The sequence below is a fragment of the Rhea pennata genome, chromosome 2, assembly GCF_028389875.1.
Source record: "Rhea pennata isolate bPtePen1 chromosome 2, bPtePen1.pri, whole genome shotgun sequence".
NCBI lineage: Eukaryota > Metazoa > Chordata > Aves > Rheiformes > Rheidae > Rhea > Rhea pennata.
Window position 1 is genome coordinate 50026559 of NC_084664.1, and position 24605 is coordinate 50051163.

The following is a 24605-nucleotide window of genomic DNA, read 5'->3' on the forward strand; positions in this document are numbered from 1 at the left end:
CAATGGAGCTGTGTCAGCTGAGGCCCAAATTTCAGTGAACAGAAAAACTCTCTAAAGACTACAGAAAACAGCTCGTATTTCTGCACTGTAAAATGTTAAACTTAGCAACTGCTAGCATCTTGCACTTTTCAAGCAGTACCTTTTTTTTTCTTTAACATTGAAGGCTTTCTGGATGTACATTATTTTGGCTGCTACAAGCCTAGTTTTGAAGCTGTTTTATACCCCACAAAGAGCTTTTGAAAAACAAAGGTCAGTGGATGCTTTGCCAGCATCAGTACTAAAAGCTGTGACCCTGAAAATGCAATTGGTATAACTCTAATGACTTCAGGGCAAATTCTCTAGACACATGCTTACGAAAGGATTGAAAATACATCAGCCCTTTTGCCCCCAGCAACCACTTTGCCAGATCACTGAAGCACTTGCAGAAAGCCGAAACTGCAAGTTGAATCTTTTGAGTCTGTTTTTACCCTCTCTGCTGTTTCCAGCGTAAAGATGCGCTGTTCACGAATCATGGCCTAGTGCACAGAGCTGGGGACATGCATGCGCTTGCAGGTGATCATGAGAGTAGCCCCAACTGCACCAGGCTTTGCAAAAGTTCACACAACCTGGCCTGTGCCTTTTGCAGGAAAACCTGGAAGCGCGCGCGCGCTCCTTAGGGCTTCCATACAGGGCTTCCATTTAGGGCATGGAAATAAACACAGCGAAGAGGGCTCCTCCGAGCAGGAAGCAACTTTCACAGTTCCTATTGTAACAGAGGTCTCAATTTTAATGATTTTTCTGCAGAAATACAAATATAAATCATCTAATTGTAGTGTCTTCTTAGGATCTCTTTATATCCAATTGATTCACATAAGCTTCCCTTTTAATACCTTCCACCTGAAACACACCTTAAAAACCTAAATATTAGTAGTCTGTAATCAAACTGGAGCCAGCTAATAAAGATATTGGAAGTTAACAGATTATCTCCTGTGGTTTAGAAGGGGAGAGGGCGCTCACCAAGCAAACATACTTGAGAACACAGCCTAAAAGTAAAGAGTTTCCAGGTGACACATTGCTTCTTTGTGTAACAACATGCACAGCTTTGGGGCAGTTACATAAGCAGTATCACTGTTTTAAATGTATAGATGAACCCGTTTCCCTTGCGCTCCCACTGTCTGTAGCTTCAGCTTTCAGTGTCCAGTGCGCAGCAATATGCAGCTGCTAGCAACATGGTGCTTCCTCTTTTGTATATAAAATTGTCTCCTCAGACTTTTTTTGATGGATTTTGTCCTTACTAATTTCTAGGAGTTTACATTTTTATTATTGTAATCTCCTCAGTGGACAAATCCCCTGAACAGGTTCATGTGTGTCGTATCAGAGCTCTGTCCACTATCCAAGCATGTCCAGTTTTCAGGGCTTCTTAGGTGAGAAGAGGCACCATGTGAATGCACAGTCCCATACAGGATCCAGGCCTGCATCTGATCAAGTAAGTCATTCGGCAGAGCTCTCATACCATGCACATTCAGCAGTTCTGCAAGAGCCAGGCAGTCCTACAAAGGGCTACAAAAAACGTAATATGCCCACCGACAGGTATGTCAACGCAGAGTACAGAGTCGTGAGGCGTCTTGGAGCTGTATAAATCATAGCTCTAGACTTCACATAGCGTCTGCTACCAAAATTATCTGGGGTGGTCTTCTGTCTGTATTCCAACCTCTTATTAGTTCAGGAAATACAAATTTGGTTTGGCTAGTCAGCATCTTGTCTGACTTTTCTTCTAGAATATATGATATTAAAAAGCAATTTGAACATTTAAATTACTTTCCAATTGAAATATAACAGATTTTAAAACAAGTTTGTAAAGCTCTACAGTCATCTTCACAGAATCTTGAAATTCTACAGAAAGTCCTGCTGTTTTGTCTCTTTTTGAATCTTTCCAAGTATTGTTGAATGACAACCTAATTTCCCCATATCTTTATTCTAAGCCAGCTCTGAAACTCACTTCTACCAGGAAGAATGAAACATCTTGAAGGCCCCAAGGGATGTCCCTCCCCTTGGTGCTCTGAATATCCTTTAAAAATAGCTTAGTCGTATAAAGAGCAAGACAAAAGTAGATGAAGATTTCAGTGTTCAGCAGCTTTCAATGTATCACCATTCACAGTATTTTGTACAAAGGAGAAGCCACTACCGATCACTGGAAAATTTCTCCACGTCATCAAAACAAAATTATCTTACCTCTGGTAAGAAGGAAAATACTCTTCTTTCAGTATTCCCTATATTAACCTACCTCATACTGAATTCCCACTCGTGTCCGTTCTCTTGAATGAATTCATTTTTAGGTTACGGACCATTTACTAAAGCAACCTGAACATTGGTTTTGTTTTGAATCTTCAAGTCCTAATCCAGATCTAGGCTTTCAGTTACAGTTGTTTCAGCCTTGCAAGCTGATGCCTGTCAGTGCTATCTTCTTCACCAGTATTAGAGTACAAACATGCTGGTATTACTGATGATTATTACGGTATTTATCGAGATGCAGCTGATCACTGGGTATCCCTGTCAAACGAGTTTCCGACTTTCCCTATTTTGGAGTAGCTGAAGGCTGCTTTGCATACAGTATGGGCTGCCCTTCAGTAGATTTTTTTCCTGCAGGACTCTTGGGTATAGTCTAGTTTTATTCTTTTCTCCCTCCTCAAGACTGTTCCTGGATATTTATGTCATTTGCTGGGTGCACATAAAATAAGAATCTGCTAGTTAACATGTTGGACAGCAACTTAAGTCATCTCACTTCCACCTATTTTACAGAGTTGGTGATCCCATACACAGGGACTTGTCCATCACCCTGTAGGAACACTACTGCTTCCCTGTCTTATTCTGACAAGGAGTTCACTGTTAAAACCTCGTCTCAAAGAGCACACCAAAACTACTTACAACTAGACTGCAGAATTCAGCTCCTGTAAACAGAACTGTGCCACATTACGCTTTTTGCTGCATAATTATAGCAAAGATCGTTTAAAACGGAAAAAAAAATATTATATATACAGTTACTTTTATCAGATTCCAAATTAATTTTAGAAATGATATGACACTTCACAGATGCAAGACACTAAAATAGCTGAGACACCAAACTTGAGCAAACAATACTGGCTTAATTTTAAAATACTGTGGGCTTTGCTCATTCAAGAGGTTAGATGATTCTCTTCTACCTGAAACTGCAGACCTCAAGCCAATAGTCATCATTATGTTTTAGAGCTGTTATCATCCCAGATTATCACAGTATTCTTAAATCAGCTAATACAGGTTATAGTAGAAACCTTAAAACAGCAAAAATAACATTTCTTTAAAAAAAAAAATCAGAAAGTTGATTACATGGGGATCACATACATCACCATTAAATATATCACTTATCTTCATCAAAATAAAAATCTTAATAAATGCATAAATTTCGTTTGCTTTATAAAACACATAAAATTGGTACAATTCAGGTAGGCATAAAGTATCTATAAAGCAAATGCAAAACAACTATTTCATTTTTCCCTTATTCATCTTAAGAGCTTTTGATCTAACAATTCTAAATTAACCCTCATACTGCCATGCATGGACACATGTTCCTGACTGAACTGAGTATGGATATATTCAGTTTTAGAACAAAAGCAGATTCTTAATACTTAAATACACATGAACTTCTAAGACTTCCACTTCCCTAACAATAGAGGCACAATATTCAGCGACACAGTAATCAAGACACTGAATGTAACAGAAGTCCCCCCCTCCTTTAAAAAAAAAACACAAAAAAATGACATCAGTCTCATACATGATTTTACATAGCAAGAGAAACTGCCTAACCACTTCAAGCAAGGGCATAATACATGGATTCTAAATGCTACAACCTTCAAGGAGGATTAAGGAAAAAATAACCGACTGGTACTCAAAGTACATCTTCAGACCTATACTGTAAGATTGAGGAAAGTACATTCTACACAGCAGTCCAGGAGATAAGGTCCTTTACAAAGTATATACACAGAGTATTGCACTACAGCAGGGACACTGCCTAAATGATCTCTGCTTACTGGCAGGTTTGCAAATATGCCTGCATCTTCAGGGTAACAGCATACTGATGATCAGGATGGCAGAACAGGACAAAATGTAGAGCTCTGATGTTCTGTGATTGTTTGTTCTTCATATATTTAGTTTAAGCTTCAGTAACTCTTCAAAATTTTAACTATATTTTTATAATATTTGACGCATTCAGAAGCTTAAATGCCAATCTCTGAAGGAAGTTTAGTTAGAACTTTTAAAGATAAAGGAATAGGAATAATAAAATGATACAGAGGTCTTGCAGTCCAGGAGAATCTAAGTTAACGAAAGCAGCAGTCTTAAAACACAGTGATTTCCTAACTTTGTTTTTCTTTAATAAAGAATACTCTGAACAAAACGCTTTTTTATTTAGACTGTGCAGAGAACACAGTGCAAAAAATCAGATTCCTGTAATGCTACTTAATGCCATTGTACCAATTAACTGTACATGTGCTATTATCCATGCACTGTTCTTCTCTATCCTTTCAGTGGAAACAAATATTGCTCATCCACCCATAGTTGTGTTCTTCACACTTTTCTCTGAAACACGTGGTCAGATTTGGCAGACTGTAGGTGAAGATCAAGTCTCAGATAATTCATGCTACAACGAAGAATACGAGGCTTACAGATTTCAATCATTAGGTCTCTTTATCTAAGAATACTAACTACCACTGCAGTTTAGGAGGAGATGGTTTCACTGCTCATAGCTGCATTCAAAAGACGTAAATTCTGAATAGACAGATAAATTATTTATGCAACAGCTTACTCAATTGTATCAGGTAAGTCAGCTACAAGAGCCTAGTTTAGCTAGGCATGGCAAGGTTATGAATTTGAAAGAGCAAATCCTACATTCAACTATAACTTGTTAAGCCAAGATATCACTAAGGAGGCAATCTTGCTTTGGTGGTGAGCTGAAGTACAGAAAATTCACAATATCCCAGCAAAAGAACCCACCACTGTTTCTAGTCTGAGCTTCTCTAGTTTAATTCCTACTAGCAGGTTTTAAAAGTAAATTCTACTTTTCTTGTCTAGACCACTGAGGGCCATATCCTGCATGATTTTTTAAACCTACTTTAGGAATACATGGAAAGATTGAAACCTGCCTTCACTGTGAAGGTAGGTTTTCCATACCATAGTTTAAGTAGTATTCTTAATATGGTTATATATTCCAAGTAAGCTGAGCTTTGACAAAGCCTCAGTAAGATGATTGAGTAAGAACTTGCGAAAGTCTTTCTTCTACAAGACGCAAACACACTTAGGCTTCAGGCTAGTTACAAACTCAACAACTCATTGTTGCAGTTTGGGGGGGGGGGGGAGGGGAAACAAAAAAACAAACAAACAAAAAAAACCACACAACACACAAACTAGGACAAATTTCTGCTTCCCTTCTAGAAGGATGCAGTTTTTCTAATGTTCCCACAACAAACCTCATCTATTTACATGCTTATGCTTCAATTTAAACTTAAATGTGTCACTCACTAGTCCCTCTCCTTTTAATTTTTCCCTTCAAAGAGCAAAGGGGAAGCAGCTTTACTGCAGCATTAAAAAAAAAAAAAAAAAAAAAAAAAAAAAAATCAAGTCACCTATCAACTGCAAGATTCCTCCTATCACAAACAATTTTTAAATGGGGGCAAGGGCAGGAAGAAAGGTCCAAGCAGAATGCCAGTGGAGAAATGACTCAGTTTAAGTAGTGAAAGTTAATGCAATGCCATGTGAAATGAAGACTGACTCAGTAACACATGAGACTTGCTCATCATTTGATAATCTACAATTCAAAAACACACCAGAGGTGGATTAACACCACAGTTAATACAGGTGAAATAGGAGAACATACCACTTGTTTTCCCTCTTAGGCAAGGAAAAAGTTTTTATTGAAAATGTTATTTTTTTGGCATTTGATAAAAATGAAGATCACTAAGTGCTATATACCCCAAAGGATTAATCATTTTAATACCTACACCTATGAATCAGGCACTAGGTAAACTTCTGGTACAATGATTTTATTCTGCTAACGTGCAAGATTAGCATTAGAGTTTAATTCCATGGATTTGAATTCATCTGTGCTGACAGTTTATATTCTGCAATAGGCTTCCCCTCATCCTCCTGAACACATTATAGCTTAAAAACATACTCTTTTCTGGCATATCCTTTCTCTGGAACAGTAAAAGCAGTAACATGGGAAGAATTCATGGTGACTGCAAGACAAAGAATGGATACTGGATTCTTACAGGTAGAATTCTTAGTTTAGACCAGCCAAAGTAAGAAATTGATGTACAAATGCTTTGTAATGCTTCCCTAACCACTGTTAGTGCCACAATGGACTGTATCTGAATTCAGAAATGTGAAAAGATTCAGGTAAGACCCCTACAAATTTATCATTACTGTTTAGAAAGGTAAGTCTCTGAACGTAAGGGGACTGCCAACAGAAAGAGTCTTGCCTGTTCCTGATGTTTGCCTAGGTTACCATCAATTCCTTTTCTTTGAATATGCTATTAAAAGCCTCAGCAGTAAAGAAATGCCTCTGTCTTCCTGTGAGAATATGTGCTATTACAAAAAGTCTTTTAACTTTTTTCACTATCACAAGTATCAAATGCCTACAGCTAACAAACTAGACTGAAAGTCTGGTAGAACAAACCTAACTTTTAACTTTAGGTAACACTGAATGAATTGCCTGATAGAAAAGTAGACTTTTTGTAGTTATACTCAAAACCCATAACAAAATATTCAAATTAACTACTAATCACATTAAACTTTTCACACTAAAATTATTCTGTAACATTGAATTAGAGGATGCAATGACATATGCACAGGAAACCAGTTAGTGCAGAGCCCACTTCCTTACTTTTGCAGGTAACTCTTACAGCTATTTAAAGCAGTCTGCTTGCTAACACAAAATGCAGCCATAGCAGAAGCCAACTCAAGATCTTTCCCCTTCATTCAGTGACAGGAAGGATACAAAATCCTACACACTTCCTTCAGGTGTTCTGGGAACACTATATAAGGCCTAGATGTGTAGTATGTTCTTAGCAATAATAGCTTTAAGGTGTTCAGCTTAGTTTAGTTTTGCTACGTTTAACACTAATATTTCATAGTCACTGCAGTTCAGTTTAGAGGGAAGACTCCAGTTACTTAACAAACTATTAATGTCTTATCAGGCTACTATCAAGATAAACCTGCACGGAAGATTTTTAAAGCTCTAGTCTTACAGCTACAGCAGATCACATCCAGCACATGTAGTTCTAATCAGCTAATATTTCATCATGCAGATTTGCCAGTTTGTTTAACGAGCAGTAAACTACACTTACCACAAAACATTTTGGCCATTCTTTAGTAAGACTGCTGTCCTAGTTTAAAAATTAAGCTACAGCATTTCAAGTATCTCAGAAAATATATGAATAAACTTTTATTTTTAAGCAGCAACACACACTGTTTTAATACAACCCACACAAGTCAGGCAAAGGGCATTAAATTGAACAATCAGCACTAAAACATTTCCATTGGAAATGTGTTAAAGTTCACAAGTGTCTTCATTACCACCTTACTGCAGTTTTCTTATGTGTTTCTAGTCTACATACCACATGTTTCATGCAATCATGCAAATTTGAATCAAATTTTAAATGTTCAGGTAACAGGAAAGTCCATTCACTGCAAAGATTCATCTTCCACAAAAGAGCCAGCTTAGGTAAGTACAAATACTGCAGGATTCTTCATGAGTACAAGTATTTTAGAAACCATGAACTTTCAGTTGTTCTTCCTTGACAATGCCAATCTAGAGGAGAAAAGCAGCATAATTCAGTAAAGCTTATAAACCAGTATCAAGTTATCAGAATTTGATTAGAGAAATTTTAATATCATTGTTGTGAAATAAAGCAGTTTTCTTTGACCCAAATGCCTTCTGGAAACTAGAAATTTACTATACAAGGAAAATTCTTTCAGATATCTGATCTGTCCTTTAGTCCTAACATCTACTCTTTGACTGTTTAAAACCTCAATATCATGATCTACAGCAGTAATCCAGTAAGCACTTTTGATAAAAGCCTCTTTCCTCTATAGTGCTTTCAATCTCAAAATTGTGATTTGCATCAAATGCTTCATTTTAAAGACAAATAGCTCAAGTTGCATTGACAGAGAACAAATGATATGTTCCAGCAGGACAAACATTCCAAAATATTTTGATTCTTATTGGAGACTTACTCTCATTTAACAGTGTTGCAAGAGCCATTTTGTTTTTTGGCTGAAAAATATAAAGAAATTATAGTAGCTATCTTTAACAGATTACTTAACATCAGTGTAACCTGTCAATCTTCATTGCTTCCAAAGAAGTTTATTATACTGCAAGGTATTTATCTGCAGTGCCTCACCTCTAAGAGGAATTGGCAGATGTTCTTCCTCTGGTCACCTTGAAGCTGGATAACTTCACCATATTCAGGATGTTCAATCACAGTACCATTACAAGCAAATTTCTAGAGAGAAACATTCATATTTTAAGATATTTAATCTATGTTATGATTTTACTTAGTGAACCTTTTCAGCAGAACTTTATCACAGAAGTGCCTTATTAAAATTCTGAAGCCAGGACAGGCAAGGCTAGATCTATTCCATGCTGGTTTTGAGAGCAAATGAAACATATCTGGGGATGAATAAGAACAAACAAAGCTGCTGATAGTAAATCCCAGCAGGGGCAAGATCAGCTACCACGCAGAAGTGATTGACCAATGATCAATACAAGAACAGAAAACAAAATCTTATGACACAGCCTTTCAACAAAGACCTAACACCTATTCTTTGACAATTTAAAACCTCAACATCGTAATTTACAGCAGTAATCCAGTAAGTACTTATTAAAAAAAAAGCCTCTATTTTATGATTTGAGACCACTATTTTAAAATAGGAAGTAAATCTGCCTTTATCTTGGCAGAACCCAAGACCTTTATTTCAACAGCAATCCAACTATTACAGATCCAAAAACAGAAGAAATTCTACTTAAAGTTGATTTTATTCTTCAAATCAATAATGACAGACATCTGTGAGATTTAAATGGAACACATGGAACATATTTCTACTTACTGGAGCATTACAGAAAAAAAAAAACAAACAAAACAAACAAAAAAAAACCCACATACATTTAGCTTTTTGGCAAAAATCCTGTCACTTGGAGCCTGACAAGAGTTTTGAGAAAAACAGGGAAGGGGATCAATCTGAATACGAAAGTGACGGGCACTGGCAAGAAAGAAAAAATGTTTATCCTCTTAACCTTTATAGGTAACATACTCCCTTAAGTAATAACTTTACTCTTAAATCAAAGTAACAACTTCACCTTTTTGAAGGCCTTCACAAGTTTCTTTTTGTCATAATCATCTGCAATTCCCTGCACAGTTGTTAGTGTCTTTCTTCCGTTTCGTTGCTGGATTCTTATATGAATGTAATCTTCAGTCCCTGCTGGGAGTAAGTCGTCACCCTTAGTTGCATCAGCAAAGGGGTCTATGAGAGGAAAAAAGTAATACATAATTCTCATGAAAGAAAATACCATAACTCAAACTAGCAGATAAGTTTCTCACCTCTCCACAGGCTTTAGAGGATAATCTTGCCTTTCTCTCTCCCCCCTTCCCCCCCCCCCCGCGTTTAAAAATACACTGTTAAGATTACTTTTTCTTCAGTTGTATTAAGTCTAACCAGCCCAGTAATTCAGCCTACTGCTGGTCAGTTATTAAGCATCTAGTTTCTTTAATAACTTCTTGGAAATTCTGCTACAGTATCAATTTAAGCCTTCACTTTTTCTCATAAGTGATAAATCCTGAAGCCTTGCATCTGAAGAAGTAGTTCCTAGCCTAGAATTATGCTCATTTCCATCAGTGAGAATATTAAGTGCAGATAGGGTTGTAGCTGGTCGTATGCATTTTAAGCAAAGTAATGTTGGTATGAGAAGGATATCTTTTACCAGATGAACCGATAATTACAGAAACATAAAACTCTTTCATATGCACTGCTTTGCAGGAAGTCTTGCGCCATGACAACTACTGCACTATCAGCATTTAAGTTGTGGATGTACTCTTGGCTACTTATGTAAACAAGACACAGCAACAGACACTAACAGATGACAGCAGCTGTGTGTCAATCAGCATCATTCTGCTAGGAAGTAGTTTCAAACATGAATCAAAACATAAATGAATTAGTGATAACACAGAAGTCCATTCTCTAAATCTTCCAAGCTTCAATTTATCTTAAAAAGTTGTAAGAGGCAGCTATTAAGGAAGAAAAGATGGGTTTCCAAGTTATACTACTTACTTTCTAATCTCCACAAAAATATATTCAATCACATATATTATCTGGTAGGCCTGCAAGTTTCCTGAACAGCAACTCCTCTGAATAACTTTTAATGTTTTAAGTGCTTTAAGTCAAGATTTTTTATTTTTAACCTATCATTAGTAATTCTGAATACCAATCAGCATCATATTAAAGACTTATATTTAAAATTAAGGAAGTACTCTTTTTGAAAAAAATCTATGCAGTTTGTGATATTCCAAACTTCCATCTTAAACTCAAATCTAAAAACACAGATCAAGTTTTGCCACACACTGGAAACAAGCACCACAAAAGAATAAAACTTGAGTAAAAACAAGGACAGTAGTTAGCAGAGAGACTGGCCTAACAAAATCAAGAATGACAAAAGCATGAAGGCATTAAGCACCACGAGGGTGCAAACACTGCAAAAAAGAAATATGGGTATTTGTGGTAGATTAACTCCATTTCCACTGGACATTTGTTAAAATACCCCAAGTTTCATAGTTGCAAGACAAACTGATGGAAAAATTCAGTCAAGTAAAAAAATAAAAGGAAAAGGGGACTTGTACTTAAAGAGTTTACAATTCTCAGTTAGAGGTAAAATCATCACAGTAGGTGTCAAAACTGGATTACTTTAAACAAATCCTTTGGGTAGCACACTGCTAAGCATAGGATGAATTCTCAAATTATAGTCACTATAGCTTTCCCATAATGCTTATAAGCGCAGATCATAGCCAAAGCTGAGATTAAAAGCTTAACATTATCCTGAAGAGTCACTTGCTCACTTATGTTGCCTATAGATCAAGAACATGCAGAACCATAGTCCAGTAAGGTACCACTTCCGTGCTAATACAAGACAAATGACCTATTAACTATGTAACTCTATCTGTAGAAACACTATCATTTGTGGGGCATAAATCAGGTTTTGGAGCAGTGGACAATGATATAAACAAGGCAGCTTTGCAGCAGATCAACAAGCAAAAAGATTCTTTATTGGGAATAGGGGAGCAAGCTGATTATTCCCACTCTTGTCAGAGGACTACCAACCCTAGTCCCCCCATCCCTCACACCAAAGACTACAACTGTGGGGCTGCAGAGCTGACAAGAAAGCCCAGCCTTCGGCCCAGAGATTCAGGTGAGAGCAACAGTTTGGAGCGGTCAGAACACTAGGCAGGGCAGCAGCTCCTACCAGAGGGGGAACTGAGAAAGCTGTTATCCTCGTATCAGATTTCTCTCTACTGCATACACTACACACGTCTCCAGGCTGAGAGCACAGGGTGAGCGATCAGGAGGACAAGGACAAGCCGACAGGGAATCTCTTTGCAGAAAAACGTAGGCAACGCACGGGCTGGCAACATACCGCCCAGTAATTGTTTCACTGTCTCTAATGCAGGGAGAGAGCCACCGGCACATTTGCCGCACAGGGTGCCCCCCGCCCACAAAAAAAAAAAAAAAAAAAAAAAAAAAAAAAAAAAAAAAAAAAAAAAAAAAAAAAAAAGCAGGTTGAGTCGCAGGAAAGGGGGCAAGCAGCAAACCGGAACGGGCTTGGCGAGGGATGACTCGCAGGAGGAGGGCGGCGGGGCGCCTCTTACCGAAGGATTGGAGGTTCTGGATAGATGACATGCGATTCTGCGGCGAGAGGCTGGAGCAGCGGGGAAAAGGCCGCGGTTGGGTCCGCTCGGGTCACGTCTGCGGCGCCGCAATGCCAGCGCAGGGGGAGGGGAGCGGAGAGGGGAGGGAGCGGGGAAGGTGGGGACACGGCGAGGGGAGGGACAACAAAAGCAAAGGGAGGGGAAAAGCTCTGAGAGGGAGAGAAAAAGAAGCAAAAGGAGAAGAGAGCGCAAAGAAGAAAGAAGGAGGAAGAAAAAGAAAACAAAAATACCCCCCAAACACAGTCAGATCCTGCCCCCACCAGGCGCCCCACAATACGCCACCCCCCCAAGCTACCACTAACGGGTAACCGTCACTCTCTACTCCTCCTAAAATGGCCGCTCGCCCGTGCCGCGCCGGGCACGTGATGGCCACCGCCGCCCCAGTGCTGCATCATGGGAAAGGGAGTCCCTGCCCGGCCCGCGGCCATAGGGCACGCAGCGCCGCGCCGGCCGGCGGGACTACAGAACCCAGAGTGCACCGCGCCGCTCAGGGCGTCGAGGCGGTTGGCGGCGGTTGGCGCTCCAGTGTCGTGTGTGATCACAAACTCCTGCTTTCCCTGAGGAAGCAACTGGAAATACCTTACTCAGAAGCCTAGTTCCCCACAGAAGCAGCCTCGAAAGCAGTGCGGGCATGTAGCTAAAGCTGGTTCCTCTCAGGTTGCTCAGGCTTCACAAAGGGCCCAGGCCTCGGCGAGGAGGGTGCTTTCTCTGCTCTTGTCCCTTTCTGCTGGCTGGTGCACTCTCCTGGGCCTCCTGGGCCTTTCCAGTGCAGCTCCTGCCAACTGCTGTGCTGGTTTCCCAAGCTGATCAGAAACTGGGAGTGCACTCCAGGTTTCTGTGCTTTCCCTTAGTCGTTCTCTTACTTCTCTCCCCAGTTGAAAGGAACTGTGGAAAGAAAAAAAACTCTCTTATACCTGCCTCACTGAACAAGATCCTGCTCAATGTACAAGAATAAATTCGGGGGGTGGGGGAAGGAGTGACAATCTGCAGCATACGAACTGTCTGCATCTACCCTTTTAATTTTTTACTTGCTGCCTTCCTTGCTAGACCTGCCAGCCCAGCAGAGGTGCGTGGACACCCACATACCTGCTTCAGCAGCTGGGCGGCCCAGCAGCAGGTGCCTTGCCAGGAAGGGGCAGCCTCACCGAGGGGGACTCTGACTGACCGTGGTGGAGGAGACGTGTGTCCCTCTCACTTGGTGCAATCTGTGGATCCTCATAAAGTGGAAAATCAGAAAAGAAAGAAATCCTGCAGATCCCAGGGGCACGTAAGGAGGGAAGAGGATGTAAACAACCATCTTTTTCACTTTGAATCATTTTGCCACTGTTTGGGGTGAGAAGTGGTCCATATTTCGTTGAATACCAAGGGGCTGTGGTAGGTGGCAATTTCATGCTGCTTGTGACTGCCACCTGCTCCCAAGTATTTAGATCATTTCCATGGCACTGTACAGGCAAAGCCAGCTGGACAGGCCTGGGGTCTGTGCAGTGTACTCCAAGCTGCAAAGCAGTGCACATCTGGAAGATTTCCTGTAGTCAGTCAATAGTATATGTTAATCAAAGTTTGAAAACTCAGCCCTAAGCTGCTGCTAACTACTTACATGTACGGAGAGCATAAATGTTGCTGGGGCTCCAATGGTAAAGGTTGCCAGCTAAACCTCCACCCTTAGAAAGACGTGTTTGTATTGTAAAGCTTCCCAGTCCTCAGGAGGTGATTAATGGCTTTGCAGATACACAATAAGCTAGTTGCAATGGCACAACTGCCAGAATATATATATATATTTTTTGCTTTTATACTAAGCAAGCTTCAACTGGCTTTGATCAAAGAGATAGTTCTCTACTATGCTCCAAGGCCTGGATCAGCACTGCAGTAGGTTTATGAATGTCACTGTGAATTGGCCTAAGAAAGTTCCTTGATGGCTTTTGGCTTGGAGGCTTTTCATTTTCCCCTGGGGAAAAAGGCAATTTGCCAAGGTACAAACCTTCTGCTTACCCTGTGTTGCCATTGCTAATGAAGCCTTTCTCTGCAGTATGGTGCAGAGGAGAGCTGTCTGAGCTAGGCAGCTGCAAAATGATAGCGAAGGCAGTACTGGGAAAATAATGGAAGAGTGAGGAGGCACTTACTACAGAACATGGGACAAATAGCTTCTTCAGTCTTGGGGCATGCAATGACTTGGACAATGTCTGTGGACTAAGGGCTCCACATGAGACCTTTTGGACAGACAGTCACCCATCCATAGGGTTACGTCTTCCAGGATGCCTTGAGCACTTATTTCAGAGAACGTTACAAGTGTGGGGAGGTTTTGACTCTGGTGAATTTTTGCAAGCTTTTCATCTCTTTGTAAATTTGTTGTGTCTTTTCCTCTCCCATTATCATCCCATGAAACTTTTTTTTCTCTGCAACAAAGCAGACCTGTTACCCCTTTTCTTTTTTCCCACAGCCACTAGTTTCTGTTGCCTTGGATGGGCCACTACTGCAGTCTGTGTGGGATATTTTGGTGAACTAAATCACCAAACTGATTTTTGTTAAAAATAAAGGTTAAAATCTCAGATCCACTTCACTTATAATACAACAGTTGTTCTGACACAAGCAAAGGGGTCAGTAGGAGGCTGGGGACTATGGCCAAGGATAAGAGGACCTTTGGTCCTCAGACACAAAACCAAAGTCTGAGTCCGCAGGTATAGGCATGTTCTTTGCTCACTGTGTTAGTCCTTGTGCTTATTTTGAACCTTATTACATTGTAAATAGTTTTGTACCTCTAGCTCTCGCTGTGATGTGAACCCTGGTTTATGGGCTCATTGTGCAACTGTGGGATTTACTGTACAGCTTACAAACAAAAGATATTTGGTGTGTGGGAGACAACAAAGCTTCTTTCTAAGTCAAGAAGATGTGACTTTGTTGTCTTTAAAATAAAATCAGAGCAAACAGTTCTGAAGTGCAAACTTTGACAGCTGCAGAGGGAATGGAAACAAATCCTGATTGCACATCTTGGCATGCAAGGCATAGCAATTAAAATGAAGACTGTGGCAAGTGTGCTTACTGTTCGCTTGGCAGCTTGGCTTGATGTCCACATCCGTTGGAGTGGGGTCTGTGAGAATGTGTCAATGTGAAGAGCTTTCTCTCAGCTGTCCTGGTGGAAGTTGCAGGTCTCGACATCCTTGTGTCCATCACTTAGGGCTAGCACAAATACAGTCTGTGTCAGCATCTTGCACTGAAAGCTGGTAACTGTGAGTAGACACAGGTGGTATCCTTCTGGAGGCAGACTTTCATGTTTTTTTTGCTCCTTTGAAGACTGTCTGTAAGTCCTTGTCCTGAGTCCTTCTCAGTGGTCGTGGGCAGCCACTGCTCGGGCAACAGACCCAGGCAAGTCCTGGTCATGAGAGCTTTCTGCTTCAATATCTGTCTTCAGAAGGGTGAACCAAGCAGGCATAGCACAGCTATAGCAGATAAAATAGGTACAAGCAGTTAAAATATGCTTAAAAGCTGAACGGTAGCAAGTGGTAGCAAGCACACAAAGTAGGTACAAGCAGTTAAAATATGCCTAAAAGTTGAGTGGCAGCAAGAGATGTTGTCACTTGGGTACTAAGTTTCACTTTATGCCTAATCATTCTAGAGCCAAGGTTGGTGTTAATCTCATTCACTAACATCTATTGAATTTCCTTGTTAAAGCCCTGGATTGGGAATGATAATCTTGCCATTCTATGACTGATTTATAACCTTGCAGTTATTGTGCAGGAAAAGAAGAGCATCACCTCTAATTAACTTGTTCATGGCTTCAAGCTATTTAAGTATAATAGTTGGAAGGCCTGATTGTGAATAACAATTGAGGAGCCTTGTGCTTGTCTTTTACTGTACCTCAGTTCATCTGTCATGCTGTATGTGATTCATTAAATGATATTTTTGACCTGTTCAGGTGCAGGGATTAAATCTAGGGATTCATTATTGTGCAGATGAAAAATATAACATCCTGTACCCAGAAAACACAATTTTTTGCAAAACACCTGTATAATTCAGAATCCACCTTCAGAAGTCCGTTCTAAAGTAGTTCAGCTGCCTTTTAGGAACAAGTAACCCAAACAGGTAGCAGAAACCTTATTCTTTCCAGAGAATCACTGTCCGAGAAACTTGGTCTAGGAATACTAGGAGAAGGCTTTTGGATGGGAAAGAACAAGCCACTCACATGGTGGGTGCTAAAGCCTTGCCTTGATTTAGGGCTCTGGAATTTGTTCTTGCATGCGTACACATGCATGCGTGCCCTTGCCTTCAGCTTCTTTGAATGGCCTCTTAAATGGCTGCAATGAGCCACATCATTGTTTTTCATTTTCTAGAGGCACTTTTTTAATACATACTGCAGCAATTGTTTTCATGTGCAGCACCCTGATATTGCAAGTTTTATTCCTTAGGAACCTTTACAAAGCCAAAAGATCTGTTAATCTAATTAAGAATTGCTCATGTAGGCAGATTCCCAGGACCAGTTTTTGCTCTCTGCCTTACCAGAACATGGCAGACTCTTGTACCGAACTGTCCACTCTAACTGCCTGGAAACCTGGACAACTTCATAGGGTAGTTTAATTAGCCTGACAACGTGATTATGCATGAAATCTAATCTACCCCTTGAGGACATGCAAATAGCAAATAGCAATAGGAATTTCCATCCTGCATCCAAACAATAGAATGACTCTATGTACAGTAGGTACAAACCCAGCTCCACTCTAGTACCAGAAAGGTACTAAGCCAAAATAATGGCTTAGTGCTGGAATGCCATGCTGAGTGTTGAGTGCTTGCAAGAGAGAGAAAACATTTCCTTCCTAATTTTTTTCTTGAAATGTAGTCTCTTCTCTGCCTCTGCTATGTGACTGTACCTACAATAGCCTGCTGCATTTGGAAGCTACACATACCTAAAGGCTGAATGGAAGGCTGTCCTGCTGGCTTTCTAGCAGGGAGAATGAATTTGCTCTCAGTAGGATGGTTTTGAAGATGGCTATAACTATGCCAAACTTGACTCATACTTGTTTTTTCATCCAGACATACTCTCTGTTGCAAAGCCTCTAGCATGTTAAGGAAGGGCTGAGCAGGGGGAGAGTCGGTGCTGCCTGTGGCTGAGCTGCCCAGCTGCTCATGAGTTGTTCCAGCAAGCTTACTGGGGGAATTAGGCAGATCTGGAAGTGCACTGTTGGTAAAAACGAAGATATCTAGTCTAACTTCACAGAAGTCTGGATTACATGCAGTTTGGTTTAGCTGCAGACACCCTTTCAGATTTCAAGCTAACTAAGCTTTTACTTGAAAACTGTGGAGGTTCATACAGTGCCCTACAGTGAAGTACAGAGCAAGAAGATAATTTCTGTTTTAACCACTAGATGGCCCTGTTTCCCAAAGAAAAGCATACTCCAAAATAAAGCCAGTCCTGGCTTTTCTCTAGACCTGAATAATGTTGGTGGAGAATGGCTTTAATGTAAAGGCACAGGTAATTACAGTCACGTCTAGTTTCTTGGTTGACATGGTTTCCTGAATAGACTAAACGAAACTTTCCCATGAATCCTGCCAACTCAATTAGTGCTACTGGGCTTCTTATCAATTGTTGATAAAATATTTCCTAGTTGATGTCAGTTAAGAATGACTGTTTCCAGCTCCAGACAACATGACTGTCAGTGTTACTCATCTGTCTCATTCAAAAACAGGCCAAATCGGAATGGCAGTGTCTTATTTCTCACACGTACACACTATGCTCTACTTCAGTACAGAAGGCTGGGCAGATTCACAACTGGTGCAGAGGTTCAACACCATTGCATTTATGAACTATTCACATGCTAGTGTATGAAAAACTGAGAGTGGTGGGCTGGGAAACAAATGCTTCCATTTCTCCATCTAACTTCGTTAAATGCCTCTACTTTGATAGTTTTCACCTTCAGTTTATGGATGATTCCTTGCAATAAAAGACATAGAGAAAAGAAATGTTTCTGATTACTCATTGGAGTCGACCAGATTGTAGACTCTGGCATCAAAACTGTTCTCTGTTGTCTCTGGCACTGTCTTCCTCTGCAGTAGAGTCCCCAGACCTCATCCTCTGGGGCCACTCCAACCTCCAAGAGATATCTTCAGCTCCCCTTTTCAGCCATTCACCCTTCTTACCATTTCCTGCCCAGGAATCTGCTTTCTCCTTACCCTTTGGGAAACTGCTCTCCTTTGTGCAGTGCTTCATATCTGCATTACTGTTGCCTTTCTGAGAAGTTGTATCCCACAGTGTCTCCCTGGTCAGCCATGCCCTCTACTCCCACTGAGACACTTTGGCTAAAAGTGGGCTCAGCCCCACTCCTGCTTCCATGAACCTAGCAGGAAATTTAAATGCAGGAGTTCTTGGTCATGTGTAGAGCAGGATGTGATGGAGGCCAGGATCCAGGATCCTTCATTGTTTCCTTGTTCCTCTTCATAAGTCCGAACAGCTTTCACATTTCTGTGCTGCTTCACTGCCTTGCTTTTCTCAGCCAAAGCATAAGGCTTGCTATAAACAGGATAACAAAATGATGACTGCCTGGAAAGACCCTGAGAAGTCAGAGTGATTTATGTGAAGGTTTTGAGTACTATGCATAGCACTTTGGTAACTCAATCATGGTCTAGCAGAAAGAAATAACACCTCACAGGAAATGAGAATGGAGTAAAATAGTACTCTGGTAAGAAAAATGTCTGATGAGGCTCATTTAAGTAAACTGTCACATAGCTTAGTAGTGCTTATTGCTTAGACCTTTCATTAAGACAGAAAGAGCGAAAGTGAAAAAGAAAAAAATAAGTACCTGAAAATGGCAAGTGGTGTGTTGGAACATGGACCATGGACCTCCTTCTTCTTGCAGTAGCAGAAAGCTGGGCATGTCCTCGGTACAGAACTTTCTGGACGCTGAGAGTTTACATGGGTTCAAGAAGCAGCCATGGAAGAAAAAAAGTAGTCCATTAAGCCCAAAGACACGTTTAGCTCAGGAATTCTCTGAACCACAAAAAAACTCAGGGGCCTGCAAGAGTATTCTTGTATCGAACATCCAAATATGCTGCCCTGTTTTCAGACTCTGCCCTAGATGTTCTCCACTGGCCACTGTCTTGAAGACAGGACACTGCAATAGATGGACCTCTGGTCTGAAAGGAGGCAGCTGGTTGTATTAGAGCATTTTAAATTCTGTCTCTCCTCATGATGATTTATCTTTGTTTAGCATATTGCAGGCAGCATTTGCCGATGAGCAAACCATGTCAACATGAAGACATTGCACAACTTTATTTTTATTTTTATTTTATTTTATGTGGTAATTTTCATGTAGGTGATAATCAGTGAAAATTACCTGTGCTAATGAAAAGCACACATTGCAGTGGCAGTGAAATTAGTATGAGTAAATAGGATGAGATTGGCTTTTATTTCTGTTTTCAAAATGAGAGGGTCACTCAACAAATCAACCAGACAAGTCCTGCATATACTGGAGAGAAAAAGACCTTGCTCCAGCAGTTGCCTTCTACAGATCAAGAAAGGATACCCACATTAGCTGGTCAAAATAAACATGAAGAATAGTAGAGGAAAAAAAATCTATGCTGCAAAACCGTGAAGAGTGTTACTTACTAAGAAGTCACCCTTTGCATGCGTGCACACACAATTAATGCAATGGAAGCACAGCCCCAGGCTGGCTCTTGGATGTGGATCAGTTTTTAAGTAGGGAGTGCTTATGGGGTTCAAAGGGAATATGCTGAAAGGAGGTTGCTGAAGAAGGCGTGTATGTACATTATTGATTGTGGCAGCTTTAGAAAGGCCTTTAGTGCTACCATGGACCTGAAGTGCTCTTAATATTTTGCTATTGTAATCTTAAGTATGCTGAGTAAACTCTTGAAAACTTGGATGAGGAAGACACATAGTTATTATCGCATGGAAGCTAGAGAATGGAAGAACATTTTTCAGGCTTCTTCACCATTTATGTTCCTATATATGACTGTAGAGCAAAATAGTATACCCAAAGGAGAAATTTCTTTTAATCTCCATAACTAGTGATCCCCCCTGCCCGGATGTTGGGAGGGCATCTACTTTGATCTGTGGATCAAGTAAGGGCATGGCAAGGCAAAATTTCAATCATACTTCCTTGTACAGATGCCACACAAATTGCCTCTTGGAAAAAAAAGTCTAATTTTTCTTGGGAGGTCTTTCCAGTGGAAAAGTATCATTTTCACTGTGAAGGTTTCTCAACAGGAAACATGTTTATTGGAAAACTGAGCAACAGATTTGCTGCTGAAATTCCACTTCACTCTAGCAGAATTGCAGCATTCCTGTTCAGCCTCAGCTTATGGAGTCATGTCTTGGAGTCAAGTCTCCTAAGTGCAGGTTTAAAAACCATTTCTTTGAGTAGCCAGTCTCACCAGGCACAGGGCACAACCCGGCGTCTGCACAGATCTTTGCAGCGGTGGTCACCAGGCGGCCTGGTAAAGAGTCGCATTTTCAGCCTCATCACCAGATCACAGCAAAGCAGTGAAACACCTGCCAGTTTGTTTGCTGCCTCTCTGCAAAACGCCGTGGTAAACACACGTTTAACTGTCAGAGCAGTGAGATCCGTAATAGCAAGGCTGTGGTGGCACGTTAGTCAGGAAACAGAGTTAAAAACAGCCATGCTGAAGAGGTGGCTGTCCGAGAAACTGGACTGTTCGAAGTACTGGCTTCATGCAGACAGAACTTTTCTTTGCCGCAGAACTGCTAGGCACGTGCTTAAACGTGCTGCTTACTCAGAAATCACTTAATGAGTTGCTTTGGTGCTTTGCTGCATTATGGCTTAAAACTTATGGCTTTGCCACAGACATACGACCCTCGTACTTGATTAAGCAAGGATGCAAGTGCTAAACCAGGGTGCGGGCACACGTGAACATCTCTGGTGCCTCCCTGGAGAGCCTGCTCGGCTCCTGGCTCCCAGTGAGCGGTGTGGGACAGCAGGGTGCTCGTCTGGGGACGCAGGGCAAACGGGGCGGTGGGATTGCTCAGCACCCTCCCATCCTTTCTCATGCTGATGACGCAGCCTTGGGGGATCAGGGAGCCCACGGCTTGGCTTAAATGTCCGCGTATGGCATGGGTGCACTGTGGGTTGGGGTGCAGACAGATGAGCGCTCTCCTAATGCAGGATCCCGAGCAAAACGGGCGGTGGGATGCGGCCTGGCTGCCTTGGCTGTCGGCCCTCAGGGTTTCCCACCAGCCATCTCATCTCTTTCTCTTGACGCCCCGTTGCCAGCACTGAGCGTCCCTCCCCCCCACCGGCATATGCACTTCATAGGCACTTCAGATGGGAGCATCTCAGCCGGGCGACACGGAGAGCTGTGCTTGTGTGCGCGGGAGCGTTGCAGCCACTGCCGCTCCTGTCTGAGCCCCCGGGCAACAGGGATACGGCGGCAGCCCCCTCCCCTCCGGCCTGTGGGGGCTCAGCCGGGTGTCCTGCTGGTGCCCTCGTGCGACCCTCAGCTCTTGCGCCCTGCCCTGATCAGTGGCTTTTTAATAAAGATACTGGTCTCTTCTCCTCTCTTTTTTTTTCCAATTTAAATTTTGCTGAGTAGCACTGCTGACGTCCTCCTGGCCCACCTCTCGGCTCCCCCCCTTCAAGCCCACTTCCCTCGGCTATAAAAGCCGCTAGCCCCCAGCATCTGCCCTGGCTCTGCTGGGAGCAGCGGCTACCTGAGGAGAAGCCTTGGAGCAAACAGGTGAGTGACTCCCACTAGCTACTTCTGCACTTTGCTCTTTCTTGCTGTATTTCCTTTATATTTTTCTTTTCTTTTTGGCTTTAGCTTTTTGCTTTTGTCCATAAAGGTGCGTAGCTATGTGCCAATGCTTGTGCAGCCTTTTGCAGCCAAGGTGAGGTGCCGAGGGATTGGGGTGAACCCCGTGGGCAGATTCGTGCCTCTGCAGGTGGCATACGTGCAGGAGCTCGTGGTACTGCGGCGTGCGGCAGTGATGCCTTTCGTGGTGCTCAGCCCCTTATGAGCCCGGAGCCTGGCCTGCATTTGGCCTCGAGCTGATCTCTTGGGGAGGTTTCCAGCTCTGCTGAGCAAGTGCTCCCCTGTTGCAATTTAAAGGCTCTTTCTGGTTTGGGATGGAGCAGAAAGGGAAAGGCAGCGGTGCCAGCTTCTTGCTGAGCTTCGGGAACAGAATTGTTCCTGAAACTTTTAATTCTGTCAAGTTTTGTTGAAACTGGTAAGCTTTTAAAGTTTTGGGGGATCGTTTAATGAGAGAGTTGGAAACAGCAGTCAGACAGAGCAACCATCTGACTGTTCTTTTCTGAGTTTTCTCTTTAGAGAAAGGCTGTGGGCTGTGGCCAGTCTGGGACCGAGGCAATCTCGGCCCTTGTGACCAGGTGGAGCTGAAGGTAGAGGTGCTCGGCATCATGAGGGGTCATCTTCATGGCATTCACTGGGCATCAGTTTCTCCAAACAGGAGTGGGATGGTTAGGAAGGAGGAAGAGGAGAAATCAGGCAGGACAGGAGGTGCTGAGCCAACCAGCTATGAAGGATGGCCAATTATTTACAGAGGTGCAGCGGGAGCCACTTGCTTCCTAGACATCTTATTTTAAAAGAAAATAATAAATAGCTAAAAAGCTTAATAAATAATGGCACTCTTCAAAGTGGCCTGAACCAGGCACAGGACCAGGTGGTGGAGACCAAGACATAGCATTGCTCAGGATAAAACTTGTACTAAAAGCTCTTCCCTCTGTTTTTATCAGCAATGAGCTCCAGGCAAGCTCTTCCTTTCTGCAACTCAGTTCCTAGGAAAATAAGATACAAAATGAGAACCTGTCTGCAGCTGTGTAAGCACAAGGGAAAGATTCCTCAAAACATCATCGTTTTTGTCTCTGAATATAAGGCTTTGCTGAACACTGAGTGACAGGAGATGAACACTAGTTTAAACTGAAGACAATTTATCTCATACAGTTTTACATGCTGAGAACATTAGGCCTGCTTGTCAAGAGATGATTAAGGAATTAGAAGTTAATTCACTGTTCTGTTAAAATTACCAGTTAAAGTCACTTTCCTCTATGCTGCCTACTAACAGTCAGTGTGGAAAGAAAGAAAGAAACAAACAAACCAACCTTCACTAAATGCTAGGCATTAAGAAGTTTTTGATTTTGCATTTTAATGAAAGACATGAGTAGGTTCACCGTGTGCATTTGCTGTGCTGCCTGCGCAGTGTCCTGAGGAGCATCTTGAATCAAAAGCTCTTCGTTCCTGCTCTGCCCATACTGGAGGCTGGCTGAAGTTTTAGCAGTGCAGTGCCCAGGCAGCAATGGGGAAAAACCCCATCCTTGTGCAGGGAGACCCCTCTGTACAGGCAGAGCTGAGAGCATCTCCTGCAGCTCCTATAGCTCTGCAGGCTGCACGTCTGGCAAAAGTGATGCTTAAGCAACCAGGGCTCCTGCTCACTTGCACAGGCGGAGGTTCCAGGCTGTTGAATGCATTACTAGACTTTGTGCACGCTGTGAGGTAGACAGTCCTAGGGTGAAAGCTAGGAGGACTGATGGGAGGAAGGCTTGTCTAAGATGTCATGGAGACAGGGGGCATAGTGGGAACTGGTGTCCCAGATCCTTCACCTTCTGGATCCTGCCTTCCAGACCCAGCGCCCTCCTTTCTGCTCCCTGCAGTGTAGCTCTCCTTTTACTACTCTTCTCTCAGGTGGGGCTTCTTACTGGGCCTTGTCCAAGGTCATCTGCAGCATCAGGACATCTGTGAATGGGAACCATAACTGGAAATTGTACCTTTGTGCACTGGCTGCGAAAGCACAAGCTGCCATGGGAGGAACTCTCCCTTTCAGTAGTCCTTGTCCTAAAGAGATTGGGTAAAATGCAGGTGCTAAATATATTTTACAAGTGAAGAAAGGAAGACAGAACTAATGGCTAAAACACACTTTGATGGCAAATGCAGATGGTCACACAGAGTGCTCTGCAATGTCTGAACTTTGCAGTCAGAGATCAATTCCCCACAACATCCTTGGGGTCAGATCGGTGACTGAGTGACGTGCTAAACACTGAGCAGAACGTCAGTGGCAACCTCAGGGCTGGGATGCCTGCGTCCTGCAGAGTCATGTCATAGGCTTTCACTGATGATGAGAATAAGCTTAAGTTGTGGACTTACCTCAGTAGGTGGTTCACTGCATAGCCTTTGCCTTACACAGATATACCCAGGACATCCCCAGCACCAGTGTTTCACAAAATTTGGGTGTGGAACGGCTTTGATATGAACATGCCCTTACAACTGACACATTCCTTTGCTGAGAGCTTTACATTATCTGTGCTTGCTTCTCTCCTCCCAGCCTTCAACCACTGCTGCACTATGTGGCCCAAGAGTTCACAGACACCACGCACCCAGTGGTCGCCGAAGCACTTAAAGCTGGTCACCGTCTACATGCTGGTGCTCTTGGTGTCACTCAGCTTCGCTTCAGGACTGAGCAGGCCATTTAAACACCAGATAGACAACAGAAGTAAGTACGGGGCTGCCCTGCTGCCATCTGTCAAGCTCCTGCAAGGTGACCTTGCAGGCTCCTGTGCACCAAGGGGCTCGGGATCAGCTGGCAGGCAAATGTCTGCAGCAAATCCTTGCAGGTGTTTCTGTAGTAAAAAGGTGGTGTGGGGGTCATAT

The 24605-nt window shown here is 42.2% G+C and overlaps 1 protein-coding gene across 1 annotated transcript; it reads right to left on the minus strand.

Moving 5' to 3' along the window:
* Positions 1–7430: 7430 nt before the first annotated feature.
* Positions 7431–12262, minus strand: EIF1B (eukaryotic translation initiation factor 1B). Its single transcript, XM_062567883.1, has 4 exons — positions 11925–12262; positions 9368–9531; positions 8412–8513; positions 7431–7819 (listed from the first exon to the last, which is right to left on the minus strand). The coding sequence occupies exons 1-4, from the start codon at positions 11953–11955 to the stop codon at positions 7775–7777; spliced, it is 342 nt and encodes a 113-aa protein (XP_062423867.1). The 5' UTR covers positions 11956–12262; the 3' UTR covers positions 7431–7774.
* Positions 12263–24605: the final 12343 nt, after the last annotated feature.

Coding starts and splice junctions, on each gene's coding strand:
- EIF1B (XM_062567883.1), bottom strand. CDS start 11,955: ATGTCATCTATCCAGAACCTCCAATCCTTCG. Junction 9,532..11,924: donor CCAGAACCTCCAATCCTTCG/GTAAGAGGCGCC, acceptor TTCCTCTCATAG/ACCCCTTTGCTGATGCAACT. Junction 7,820..8,411: donor TCTGCCAATTCCTCTTAGAG/GTGAGGCACTGC, acceptor TTTCTCCTCTAG/ATTGGCATTGTCAAGGAAGA.